The following is a 13,422-nucleotide window of genomic DNA, read 5'->3' as shown; positions in this document are numbered from 1 at the left end:
TGCGTGGTTACAAAGACTTTATCAAATTATTTAAGATGTTGGCATTTATGCATTCGCATGTATACATAAAACAATTACACAGAATCTTCAGGTCACTGGGGTGCTAATGTGGTACACACATGAGCCTGGCAGGGACTCAAGTAGGACCAGGCTTGGAGGCATGGGGCTTTGAAAAAGTAGACCTCCTTCTAAGGACCTGAGAGGAATAGGGTGACAAGGAAAGGGTCACTTCAGGGGTCTGGCTTAACCCCTGAAGGTTAGAGCTCAGAGCTCCATCTCAAGCTCCTTTCCCATCTTCAGGGGAAGGGGACTCATTTTCAGACTGTAACCCCACTACGTAACAAGCCCAGTCCCTAAAATCTTGATGTGGCAAACACACCCAAGAATCCACTGGACCAGGTCCTTATAAATATATTTATATCAGAGAAAACAAGGCACTTCGGGAGCATGACGGCTCACTCTCCTACACATACATCATTCTAGACAGAAAGTAAAAATTGGTTAGTTTCTCAAGTGAGTTAAGAGAGTAAAGTTAATACAATAACAAAATTGTTCCCTAGCCCTTCCTGAGGCACAGGATGAGGCGCATCTCTGGGTGACACCTGGTCCCAGGTCAGCTGAACCCCGGTAGAGCTCAAAGCCCCCAGGAAGCCTGACCTCTCTCCTGAGCAAAATCCCCTGGCCTAGGGGGCACTGCCCCCCTCCTCAAGCCCTGAGGTCAGGTGAGGGGGGTTGCAGGGGGCGGCAGGCTGAAAGCAGAGCTGGGACACGGTGGGAATGCTTAAGCAGGGTCACCAAAGCCACAGAGACCTCAATCTGTCCGAGCTGGCGCTGCCGAGCCGGAGGATCGGCGCCACGGGAAGAGATTTCACATTAGCCGACAACACCGCCTCAGCTCTGCGGTGACATTGGCCAGGGTCGTTTCTGAGGGCGCTTGAGCTTCCGTTGGAGGCGAGCTGGAGCTTGGGGCAGCTGCTCTGAGCCTCCAAGGGATCGCTGAGCCTGCCCCCTCCCCGTGGCTGCTCCTTTGGAATGTACTCATCTCACAACCAAGGCAGAGTCACAACTCACTTCTGACACTGCCGAGTGGAAGCTGGGCCCCTGGGCCACAGGAATGGGGGCAGGTCCCCTGGGCTGGGCAGAATGGGGAAGGGAGGCGGCTCCTTGGCTTCAGCCCTTAGAGTCCTTAGGGGCCATTGCTCCATACTCTTACCAGCCTCAGCCCAGTTTAAATAATCACTAAACTTTGCATTCTACAATTACAGGATTCCAAAGATACACAATTACCTGCACAGGGTCCTTTATCATCTTAAAGGTCTCTGGGTTTAAAGAAGCTTTTTTTTTTTTTTTTTTTTGGTGCACATATGCATAAGTAGAGCCCAGAGGGCCTCTCGGCTGACTGGGTCCCCAGCCCCCCCGAGCTGAGGAGGCTTCGCAAGGCCGGCTGCTACAAAGCGCCGAGCTTGGCTGCATAGATTTTAATGAGAGCATCGGGCAGAGCTGTGCTGTTGCTCTCCGGGACTTTCAGATCATTACCAAACCAGCTGTAGGATGAGAACACAGCATATCGAAACCCTAGGAGGTCACTGAGCTAATGATCTAATCCTACCTTCTGCAGGCAGTGGCCCTCCCCACCTCCTCCTGCCCCCAGCCCTTTCCAAGGCAGACTCCGTCCATTCCAGAAGCCAGGCCAACACCGCCCCCTTCAAGGTCAGAGAAGAATGATAGTGAGTAGTGCTGGCTCCCCCTTCTCCGGAAAGGAGGGGGATGGGGGTAATTTAGTCAAAGCCATTAGGCCCAAACCCTGGCCTAGCCAGGCCCCAGGACTCCTATTTGGGAGAATCACTGCCCTCCTCCTGCCACTTTGGTCACTGCTGGGCTGCAGCCGGGGGCACCTTCGACAGCCATTTTAGAGTTCTGAAGAAAGCACCTTCAGCTTCCAGAGTGCACAGCGGGAGGCAAGGAGGGGGTGCACACCGTCTGGTACGCTCAGCACTGGGGCCTGATGCCAGCCCTGTGCCAGAGATGCGTGATCTGGGAGAGGAAGGAGGGCACACGCTGGAGCAGCCCCGGAAGGAGGGCACACGCTGGAGCAGCCCCTGCAGGAGGGCACGCTGGCCTCTAAAGACTCGGTCCCCACGCCCCAAGTTCACAGAAAGAAGGCTGAGGGGCAGCATTCAGCCAGGGCACAGCGGCAGTACCCATGATTACACCCTCTCCTCAAGCCTGAGGGGTTGATGAGGGCTTTGGCAATTACTATAACCATTTGCTGTGCTGGGTAGAGACAGATCCTGTTTCTCTTTGTTTCAGGGCTCCGGAAGCCAGAAGCCAGTTTCAGCACAAGAGGCTACACAATAGTTAGGGCAGAAGAGAAGAAACCTCACTGTTGGCCCAAGTTGACCAGTTTTTTTCTGAATAATAGCACCTGTGTATTAGCTCTGGGAAAAAGGGGGAGTGAGGGAGGGAACGTCACTGTGCAGTGAGGAGGGGAGCTGGAAACAAGACCCAGAGTCCTTCTGCCTTTCGACCCTCCTCACAGCCGCCCGCACCACCCCCCACCACCCCCCACCCGGGGCAGCTACCTGCAGCGGCTGCCAGACTGAGGGACTGAAGTTTCTACAGTTGGAAGGACCTATGCTTAAACTGGGGAAATAAAAGGGGGAGGAGTTGCAGAGGAATTGAAAGCAGCACCTGTCACGCTGCCTACCCGCTTCCTTCTCTCACTACCTCTGGTCCCCCAAAAGGGCAGCTCTCAAGGCCAGGTGCTTGGCTGGTGATAGGAAAGGGGGAGCAAACAATCACAAGAGAGGCCATGAGGGTCTGAGCAGCACTGATAGGCCTGGCACAGGCCCTGAGCCCTTCTACTGGGACCCCCACCTCTGGTGAGGTCTGGAGTAGCACAGAGCCAAGAACTGCTCTGCCCGGGCTCCAGCAGGTACCCACCATTTGGTCCCAGAAAGCACAGGTGACTTGGAATCAGGAACTCTGGGCTCTAGCTCTGTCATCATCCAACTGTGTGACCTTGAGCAAGTCACTTCCCATCTCTAGGCTTCATTCAGCATCACTCAACCCAAGGAGTTCCACCTTTTTCCAGTCCTGCAGTTACAAGTCTCTAAGCTTGGCTCCCAAGAGCCAGAAGAGGCCCAGATCCCTGTGTGTCAGGGCTAGTTTGGTCATGAGTATTAGAGGTTAGAACCGGGCTGTGGTGCTTAGAGGCACCTGGTGGTGAGGGAGGGGCATTTAAGGGACGTGGAACACCACATTCAGGAGAGGGACCCTGGGAGGGAGGGAACCACCCCTGCCTCCAGAAAGGCATTGTTTCTGAGCAGAGGGGTAAGACATTTCTTTAGGGGCTTGATGGCTCCTGAAATAAAGGGCATCCAGACATAGAGATGGCTTAGCAAAAGGCAGCCTCACCCTGCTGATGAGGGCAGAAGGGGGAGGCACTGGGTATGCGGCTGCTCCGCCCTCTCAGTGCATGGGAAAGGGGCCAGCTGTGTCCAGGCAGGCTTTAGGACCAGAAGATGGCTGGCATTATTCAAAGTAGCTGAGGGCAAGGATTCTAGAAGAAGACCACAGAAAATGGCTCCTAGGGGAAGGCACCAACTCCAATTTAAACCCAATCAAAGGGATCTGCTTTGGGGTTTTCCCTTCTCTTCAATATGCAACAGTCACTTGAAGGGAAGAGGGAACATCTCAGCTGCTGAACCTCAGGAGCCCCATGGGGCCTGACCTCGGGGAGATGGGAAATACATGTTGATTTGGAGGAAGCACTTGGATATATCTTTGGTTGCTTCAGGGAAGGCTCTGGCCCCTTGAGATTCTTTTTTTCCTCCCTTTTTTCCCCTTGGGACTGTCGGGGTAGGCATCAAAGGAGGCAGGTAGGAAGGAAAAAAAAGGAAGTGGGTAGCAGGCAGAAGAGTTAATCCGACCACTCGTCCTCATCAAACTCAGAGGAGTCATCTTCTGAGTCGCTGTACTCCACAGCAATGCGACGTGACAAGATAGTGGCCACGTCGTTGCCCACAACATCCCGCTTCTCTTGTTCCCGCTGCTCCTCAACCCTGCGCAGCTGAAAGCCTGGCGGGAGAGAGGGAGAAGGGTTAAGAGATGCGTCAGTCTCCGAATCCATCCAGGACTGTGGAAGAGGGAGCGGCCCCTGGTGGTGGTGGGTATTGGAAAGGACAGTGAAAAAGAAGGACCCTCTGGGAAAGCAAGATCCTCAGGACAAGAAGTAAAGACAGGTTTTATGAAATTGTGGCCCCAGTGCTATAGGTGTGTCTGAAAGGAGCCTGCCATTCTTCCCAGTTTCCACGCTTCCCAGTTTCTCAGCCTGGTGAGGATGGTACTTCTCCCAAGACTGAGTGGGAAGTGGCCGCCAATCCCCACCTAGTGGGCACTCAGTCTGCCCAAGTCATTGATTTTCATGAAGCTCAGCTGCCTTAGGTTGTCTCCACTAGACAACCCTTCAGTTCCTTGAGGATCAGACAGAAGAAACCACTCCAGTCCCTTGGGACCAGAACTGGCCTCTGACAGAAAGAGAATAAATGCCCCATGATGGTGAGATGATGAGGAGGGAGGGGAGGAAGGTAGGGTGAAAGGAAGGGAAGGGGATAGGAGAAAAAAGGGAGAAGGAAGGGGGTGGGAAGTGGGGGAGAGTAGGGAGGAAGGGTATGGAAGGCAAAAAAGTGGAGGACAAGGAGTGTCTGAGTCCAGCTGAGGAAGTACCTTCTAAGACAGTGATTCTTGTTTTTCTCTGGGGCACAAAATGGATGCAAACATACACAAAGCATAAATTTCCAAGGAGTTCAAAGATCCCAGGTTAAGAAGTCTTTACTTTAAACCAAGGTGGAAAGAAATATAAACCTCTGTATTTTTAGAGTGAAGCCTTTCTTCACGCTGATCTGAGGTCTTAATCTCTCCCCACCCAACGAAAGCTATTCCCTTGGAAGGCCACAGAACCCCTTGTCCACCCTCCAATCAGTCTCCCAGCTGCAGATAGACAAGGCCTCATGATCCCGGACCCACCACTGGGATTTTACCTTGACGGATGGCTGAAAGCAAGTCGCTGCGGGCATCGCTCACAGGAGGCAAGGAGGACTTGGGCTTGGTGGTGTCAGAAAGTGGCGAAGGTGCAGCAGGCTGGCCATCTGCACCACTGAAAGGGGGAGGAGGGGGCCCCGGAGGAGGGGGAGGCGGGGGAGGCGGAGGTGCTCCTCCTGCTGGTTGGGACAAGGGAGGTGGTGGCAGAGGTGAGTAGTCAGCTGCTGGCGGTGGGGGAGGAGGTGGAGGGGCAGCAAAATCGGGGTGAGGTGGGAAAGATGGGGGTGAAGGTGGTGGTGGGGTCCCTGGAGACCCAAATCCTCCAAGCGGTGGTGGGGGTGGAGTGCTCATCATCGGAGGTGGAGGCGGAGGGGCAGGTGGTGGAGCAAACCCAGGTTTGGGGCCTGGCGGAGAGCCCAGAGGAGGAGCTGGTGGTGGATGGCTTGGGCTGACCACACTGGATCTTTTGGGTCCAGCTAAGCCAGACCCTCTTTGGTTATTGTCTGCTGGGTAGCTAAAAGGACAAAGCAAAAAAAGACCCACCATCACTCTCCGGATGCAAACCTCCACCTCTAGTTAAGCTTATCTATAAGCCTAGGTTCATTTTGGTTGACAGTATCATTTCATTTTGGCTCAAATAGAAAGAAGAACCCGGGGATGGTCAGAACAGACCAACAATGGAATGGGCACCCTTGTAAGGTAATGAGCATCCCATTAGCAGAGGAGTATAAGCAGAAATTGAGAAAAACTACCTGAAAAAAGTGGACTTAGGATTTCTCCAACAGGTAAGGGCTGGCCAAGATCATCTCTTAGGTCCCCCTCAAACTTTTCAGCTCTCCAAGGGAAGGCACCCTTCTAAGAAGAAGGGTCAGTTCAATCCTGGAGCCAGGACTAAGAAGGCACGCAAGAAAGAACTGGAATAAAAATTCAAACACCACTACCCACAGGCTCTGCTCCACAGGCTATTAACATTCACCAGATCTTATGAGGGCAGGAAATCCAAGCCAAGCTGACCGAACATGAGCTGGGTACAGATTTAGGTGAATGTACCTTCAGTGCTCATGTGGAAAAACTTGAGAGAGAACGAGGGCCTGAGGGTCAGCAGAGACGGGAAATGAATGTGCTGCCAGACTTGACCCGGGTTGAGAGAGAATTAAGGTGCACCTCTCCTGGGTCAGGCATACTTGACTGAGGCTGCAAGGTCTCAGGCCATGTGTGAGACTGAAGGGATTCTTTTTCCACCTTTTTATCTGCCCTACACTAATAGCTACTCCTTAGAAAAGCATCCATCTTGGAATTTTCCACAGACCTTCGAGCCTTAGCTGCATCCGACACGGCAACCAGCAGGAAGTGATTTAGGAGGCAGAAGGAGACTTGGGATTAGTGGTTTCAGGCGCCAAGAATGGGGCGGGCGGTGGGGGTGACAGCATTGCTTTAGGTCTCCATCTGAGGGGTCCTCAACATACCCAATCTCTGATTAAACAGTGTCCAAGGAGACAAGCATACTTTTCAAAGCTCTCACTTGTCAGGCATCAGAAAGAAAAGTAACTATGAGGAAACACTGAAATCTAACACTCCTCAGATCCCTTCCCCTTTCAGCCATTACTTGCTAACTCTTCCTCTATACACCTCTGCCAGGGACACTGACAAATACCAAAATGGTCAGATTCTAAGTTTCATCTCTTTTTCTTTTGTTTCCTTCTTTCTGGAGATTTTATCCACGGTGAAATGGACCAGAGGCGACAGGAGAAAAGGGTGACTATCTGCTAGGTTCCTAGATAACTGGGGAAGGAGGCTGTTCAATATTTTATGGACAGCAGATTATACCACTTTATGTCATGCTGAGTCAGAGCCAAGTAAAAAAACAAGAGATAAGTTGGTGACTTCTATCTGCTCAGGTGTAGCTAGTAGTTAAGAACACAGGCTCTGGAAAGAAAGCCTGACCTGCTTTCCAATCATGACTGACCTGCTTTCCAATCATGACTCTGCCTCTTACTGGCTGTGTGATCTTAGGTAAGTTCATTGACCTCTCTGTGCTTCACTGTTTACTCATCTGTAAAATGGGTACCTATCTCAAGAGGACTTTTGTGGGGATTAAGTAACATATATAGTGTTTGGCATAATGCCTGGCACTTTACAAACAATAAATACTAATTATTTCTATCATCTAGACACACCTGTCTGGAGTCACTTTAGTGGTCCTGGCCTGGATTTAGAACTCTTACTTTGTTCTTGAGCATTTAACCACCCAGAGTAGAGGGAAGAGGTATCACCGTTTACCTGAATTCTGCTGGTGGGGGAGGCAAGCTGTCCTCAGAGAAGGAAGGAGAAGGCGGAGAAGTGGAGTCTGACTGTGGTGGTGGCGGGTAGTTGCTTGCATCCACGTTTTCAACAGACCCAACGCTGCCATTCTGGTACACCAAGGCGGGTGGATACCTGACAATGAACCCAATGCCAAACTGTCATTTAAAGTCTGAGTGGTACGCTCTTGTTTTCTTAAAAGACCCCATAAAAATGCATCTGATACAAAAGCTATTATGGAGAAATAAAATTAGTATATTTCTCATATAGTTTCTGTTGTACTGAAATTTTATTTTAGGACTAAATATTCTATTGTTAAATATCTCCCAGGACTTCCCTGGTAGCGCAGGGGTTAAGAATCCGCCTGCCAATGCAGGGGACACGGGTTCGAGCCCTGGTCCGGGAAGATCCCACATGCCGTGGAGCAACTAAGCCCGCGAGCCACAACTACTGAGCCTGCGTGCCACAACTACTGAAGCCCGTGCGTCTAGAGCCTGTGCTCCGCAGCAAGAGAAGCCACCACAATGAGAAGCATGCACACTGCAACGAAGAGTAGCCCCCGCTCGCCACAACTAGAGAAAGCCTGCGCATAGCAACAAAGACCCAACGTGGCCAAAAATAAATAAATAAATAAATTTAAACAAACAAACAAACAAAAAACTCCCAGCTATTTCTTTTGTTTTTCCCCAACTTGCTGTAGTTGTAATTGTTTAATTTATTTAAAAAAATTTTTTATTGGAGTATAGTTGATTTACAATGCTGTGTTAGTTTCAGGTGTACAGCAAAGTGAATCAGCTATACATATACATATATCCACTCTTTTTTAGATTCTTTTCCCATATAGGTCATTACAGAGTACTGAGTAGAGTTCCCTGTGCTATACAGTAGGTCCTTGTTAGTTATATATTTTATACTTAGTAGTGTGTATATGTCCATCCAAATCTCCCAATTTATCCCTCCCCTCTCCCAGATATTTCTGTTGGATTGTCTGTAGAAATGGGACTGAACCCAGATTATCAAAACCATGCTGTTCCTTTCCCAATGTTGGCCTTGTCAAACCCAGCAGTTCTTTGAAATTCTCTCCCAAATGTTAGGAGCAGCCCAGACCCAAATCCCAAAGTCTGTCTTGCGGCAAAGGGCAAAGCCAAGCCCCAAGGCTAGTGAGCTGCATGCACGTGACTGGCACACAGCCTGGTTTTGAGGGCGGCAAGCCTCTGGAGTGCTCAAAGGCCAAGGAGGCATCTGATTGCAAAACCAAGCTGAGGACAAATGCAAGTTGCTGTGTGGTAGTTAGACGTGGTCTCTTATCTAACAAAACGAGCTGCTGATTAAAGTGGGGTGCTAGGGCTTGCCTCACGAAAACCTGTCCCTCATAGCACTGGGCCTTGGGTGAATTTGCTCTGGGTGAACAGCAACAAACTTCTAAACAAGCACGAACGCACCAAGCAGCAGCTAACAAAATGTGGTCTGTTCTGCTCCACCTCCCGCTTCTTTCCACCACTGTTGGGTTATAAGGAACTCATCTAAAGCAGACCCCAGGGAGAACAGAGTTGGAGGGAACTAACTGAATCAAATGATGCTCTGATGTGGAAAGTCCCCAAGGCCTGAAGCCCTGCAGACCTGGCATATCTCTTTACAGGCTCACCAACAAGCATGTCCAGGTAGAGCAGCCATGCAGCCTGATCCCAAACCTCTTGGACAACAGGAAAATGGGAGGCAAAGTCCTTATTTTCACCACCCCAATACACACACACACACACACACACACACACACACACATACACACACACAGTTGGTCGGCATCCTGAACATGCTTCTGGCCTTAGAGTCACTGAACCTTCACACAACAAGGGCCTGTCTGAACAGGAGGGACCACGGAACAAAATGGCCCCTTTTTATTGGGAGGTGAAGATAATGGAGGTACCCTCAGGGCTGATTCCCCTGTAGAAAGAAAGGCTCATTTTTCCTCTCACCATCCTCATCACTCTTTAAAACAAATCTCTTAATCTAGGAAGAACAAGTGTCAGAAGTGTCAAGATTTCTAAAAGTCAAGATTTTCATGGTAGAATTATTCCTAAAAGCAAGAACAACTCAACTCTTCCCTTTTATCATTCCTAGACACCCGGCATGGGCTGGCATGGTTCTCTGACAGCCAGGATGCAAGGTATTAAGGGGAAAAACCAGGGCGACATTTATGCCAAGCAATCGTGGTGACTTGGCTTTGAATGTCACACAGGTCGGACACCAGGATAAGCATCAAACCAAGCTTTAAAACCATTTTTTTCCTTTTAAACCTCTAGTGTGATTTGGTATTGGGAAATGGGGTCAGACTGACATCTACCATTTCTTCACGGAAATATATAGCCTCAATATTGGCCACGCGACCTTTCCCACACTGTCTCTGAGGTCTGCTTTCAGTCCCTTGGCCAGCCTCTCTCCCGAGACTGACAAAGGCTGACTGAAAAGTTGCTTTGGTGATGTGCACAAATTCTCTGCCTGGCCCTCCCCACTCCCATGAAATGACCAGCTCTTTAGCCACAACCTTCAAATCAATGCTCTGGAGGCAAAGGCCTCCCAAAGCCACTTTTCTTCCCTTTCTAGTCTTTCATTTGAGTCCCTCAGACATACCAGTGTCTGGCAGAGCAAGGGCACTAGAAGCCATAGGCTTTATTTTCCAGACCACTCTCGTCACCTCATTTAAACTGCCAAGTCTCTTGATTTTTTTAGCAAATTTTAATCACCAGATGGAGGCACTTTAAAGTAGCTGATTAACAGTGGTATTGATTTAAGCCACACAGCAAGACTTCAGGGGGTATGAAAGGTGTCACACCAGAGCTGTCAGACTGTTGCCCCCAGGTGCCCAGCCCCTTCAAAGAATGCTACCAAGAGGACAGAAGTATCACCTACCCAGAAGGCCCCAGCTTTTCTTTGGATTCTACAAATTCTTGACCCATCTTCATTTTCTCCCACTCTTCCTTACGTGTCTTGATTTTACGTGGGTTTACATTTCCTCGATTTGGATTATCTTTCTTCTCTTTCTACAATGAAAAAAACCAGAAGAGCCTTAATAAACATTTCCCAAAGTTCTTCATTAAAATTCCACCCAGCTTCATGGATATATACCCAAGAGAAGATTTGCCTAGACAACATACAGTAACTATAGAATTTATAGAACTGCTGGGTTTAGAATGACCTAGAGGTCATCTAATCCAAACCACCTCCTGGGCTCAAACACATTTCCTCAATCCCATACTCACACACCTCTACCCACTACCTCTTTGGGTAATTCATTCATGTTTTTGAGAAGCTCTAATTGTTAGGAAGTTAGTAAATAGCTATTTATTATTTGTTATGCCGCAAAGGTCAGTCAAGAGAGAAGAGAAATAATGATAGCTGTAGATATATGGGACAGATATAAGGAAAATAGTTAAAAAACAAACCAAAACAACCAATGAAGAATTCTTCTGCCTGTGCAGCTGCACTAGCCCCTGGCGCTCTCTTGGGCCTCCCGGCAGCCATGCTAATGGGATTGTGAGGTTGCAACTGGTAGGTCATATGCTTACACACATCACTGGCAGCCTAAGGGGAGGGGAGCATCTACCAAAACTAGGCCTATGCCCCCACCACTGCCCCACCCAACCAGTAGTCAAGGTGTTAAACCGCTCCTGTTGCAAATCAAACACTGTAGAGCCTTGTGCTGATCTCCGAGAAATGAGCTGCAAAACTGGCAGGGAAGGGAACTAGCCTAGCTTGAGTGTCCAGCAGAGTCAGGTGCAAATTGCAAGAGAAATAAATGGTGAATAGAAAAGTCAATTTCTAAAACTCAGCCTGAATATACTCAATTGTTAATAGCAACGGGAGGAACAAACACATTTTTGGTGTGATTTATACTTTCATCTTGGTTGTGCTTGGAGTGGACACATTTTTTTTTTTAAGAGTCTCACCTGGCATCCACGCAAGCAGCCACTCGGAATGATTACTTAACATAAGACTGGCTTCCTTTTTATCCCCCCTCCACAATCGTGCCTACTGATGTGTAGAACAGAGGCCCCTTTCCCCTCACCCTATGCTTTCTCTTCTCTTTCATGATATCCTTGGTGTCCTGCAGCATCTTCTCCTTCCAAAGATCAAAGAAGTACGAAGGGTCTGTGTAGAATTTGAGTGCCTCTTTCCCATCATCCCTTGGACAGAAATGAAGACAAGTAGCTGTCAGTAGACAGATGAGCTCCCAACCAAATCCAATATTCCAAACACCTACCAGTTAGCAGTTTTTACACTGAGGAATCAAGAAGTCATTCAAATCGACTGCATATTTCCTCTCCCATACCAGCGTTCCAAAGCCCCTGAATGGCACGGCACCTCTTTACTTATCTGGCTTTTTAAGAACCTTAGCCTTACTTTCAATTCCTGGTAGAGGAATTTGCATGGTCAGGGCAAGAATGGGCTACAGCAGCAGGGATCCTGATTATGGCTAATGATCTCCATGGCCGCAGACATCTCCCTGAGGACATTCTGATATCTTGGCACATCAGATGGGATTTCTGTCACTGGTTCCCCTACCACCATCAATTGCCCAGGACTCTCTAGGAAGCATTAGTGGCTTTCTACCCACCCAAAACCTGTGCACGCATGTGCAGGTTCACATGTGTACATATGGATGCATATACACACATGAATGTGTACGTGTGCAGCTGTTATTCTTCTGTAAATACAGACAACCACAGCACTCCACCTACTTGCTCCCTTCCAGAATAGCTCAGCATCCACCCCCACCCCCCAGCCACAAGGGGGCCCCAGTGAGAAAAGATGGCCAGCTGTTTTATGACCACAAGATTTCATTACCATCTCTTAGTGGCTGTGAAAGAGGTACAGAGTGAGCTACTGAGTGTCGATGTAAGAGTCATCTGCCAGACTCAATGGCCCTGGCTGGAATCCTGCACTTTGGCATGGCTAAGTCTCTCCCACTCTCCAGAAAGCATGCACTTAGGGGTGGATATTTATTTTAACACTACTCTGAACTAAAAAGAATTGGAAAGGTAATTCTTTCCTAACCTCCAATCCTATCACAACACACAGAAACCATTTCCTAATCAAGCACTAATGATTTTTATATTAAATCTTGTTCTGAGTTAGCCACACCACCACTCTTTTCTGTTAGGCTAAATCCAGAAAACTGAGAGGAGAATGTTAAAAAGGAAACTACCCTACATTAACTGAAAAATAAACTTGTCTTATCATAGTCCCTTCAATATTATCAGGTGTGTAGTCTTTTCCTGCCCTACAACCCCTCTGCCCAGATCCAACTAGGCTAAATGATGCAGGCTACAGAGTCAAATCTATGCCCTGCTATGTTAGCTGGCCCCTTTGAGAGCCAAGGGGCAAACATAATTTCACACAGTAATAATAATAGGATAGATGCCATGTACTTCCTCTGTATCTGTGTGAGAAGCGACCATGCTCCTATTCTGGCTCTGTGGATCAGGTGGGCATCCTTGAATTTCACACACATATTCTACTTTGCAGTACACCCATGTCTCACAGAAGACATCTGCCTCCAGCTATCTGTAATTACTTTTACCTGTTCCAAAGATATTTATGGATGTGAGCAAGATAAATATTCGCTTTCTGCCCCTGCTTGGAAATTTTTTGCACGATAACACTAGAAACCACTAGAGGGGAGGGGCTTTAAGTTGTCTATAAGACTACCTTTTTCAAGTCCAGCCACAGCACTGTAGGTCCTTTCAGAGGGGAATGATGAAAGGATGTTCAAAACGAAGTGAACGACACTCATTTGGAAGAATGCCAATTACTCCTTAAGCTCTGGAAGGACCCTCAGGGCCCAGAGCAGCCAGTCCACAAGGCTGGCCCCACTAACACGCCCAAACATCTGGTAATCTAGTGGTTTCAGAGTAAGTGGGAGCCTTGCTAGAATGTTGCCCCTGGGATGCATGCTATAGGACTGCCTTGTAACAAAGTCCTTTTGGTTCTATAATAACTAAATTCCTTGGATGGAATCCAAGATGGACCTGGCTTATACCAAAGTAAATTCTGCAGCATGCAATGCTACAGCAAACTTTC

General features: G+C 48.6%; 1 protein-coding gene across 3 annotated transcripts in view; it reads right to left on the bottom strand.

Annotated features, from left to right (window-relative positions):
- Positions 1 to 13,422, bottom strand: part of WASF2 (WASP family member 2) — a 70,064-nt gene continuing 56,642 nt past the window's right edge. For all 3 annotated transcript variants that reach the window (XM_061184667.1, XM_061184666.1, XM_061184668.1), the window contains 5 exons: positions 11,408 to 11,525; positions 10,252 to 10,382; positions 7,324 to 7,479; positions 5,043 to 5,557; positions 1 to 4,080 (listed from right to left, as the gene is read on the bottom strand). In XM_061184667.1, the coding sequence (XP_061040650.1) occupies positions 3,923 to 4,080; positions 5,043 to 5,557; positions 7,324 to 7,479; positions 10,252 to 10,382; positions 11,408 to 11,525 (1,078 nt within the window). In that variant the 3' untranslated portion in view covers positions 1 to 3,922. The remainder of the gene's footprint in view (positions 4,081 to 5,042; positions 5,558 to 7,323; positions 7,480 to 10,251; positions 10,383 to 11,407; positions 11,526 to 13,422) is intronic.

Source organism: Eubalaena glacialis, chromosome 3 (genome assembly GCF_028564815.1).
Source record: "Eubalaena glacialis isolate mEubGla1 chromosome 3, mEubGla1.1.hap2.+ XY, whole genome shotgun sequence".
In the NCBI taxonomy this organism is placed as follows: domain Eukaryota; kingdom Metazoa; phylum Chordata; class Mammalia; order Artiodactyla; family Balaenidae; genus Eubalaena; species Eubalaena glacialis.
The sequence above is the reverse complement of the archived record's forward strand: the minus strand, read 5'-3'. Positions and strand labels throughout refer to the sequence as shown.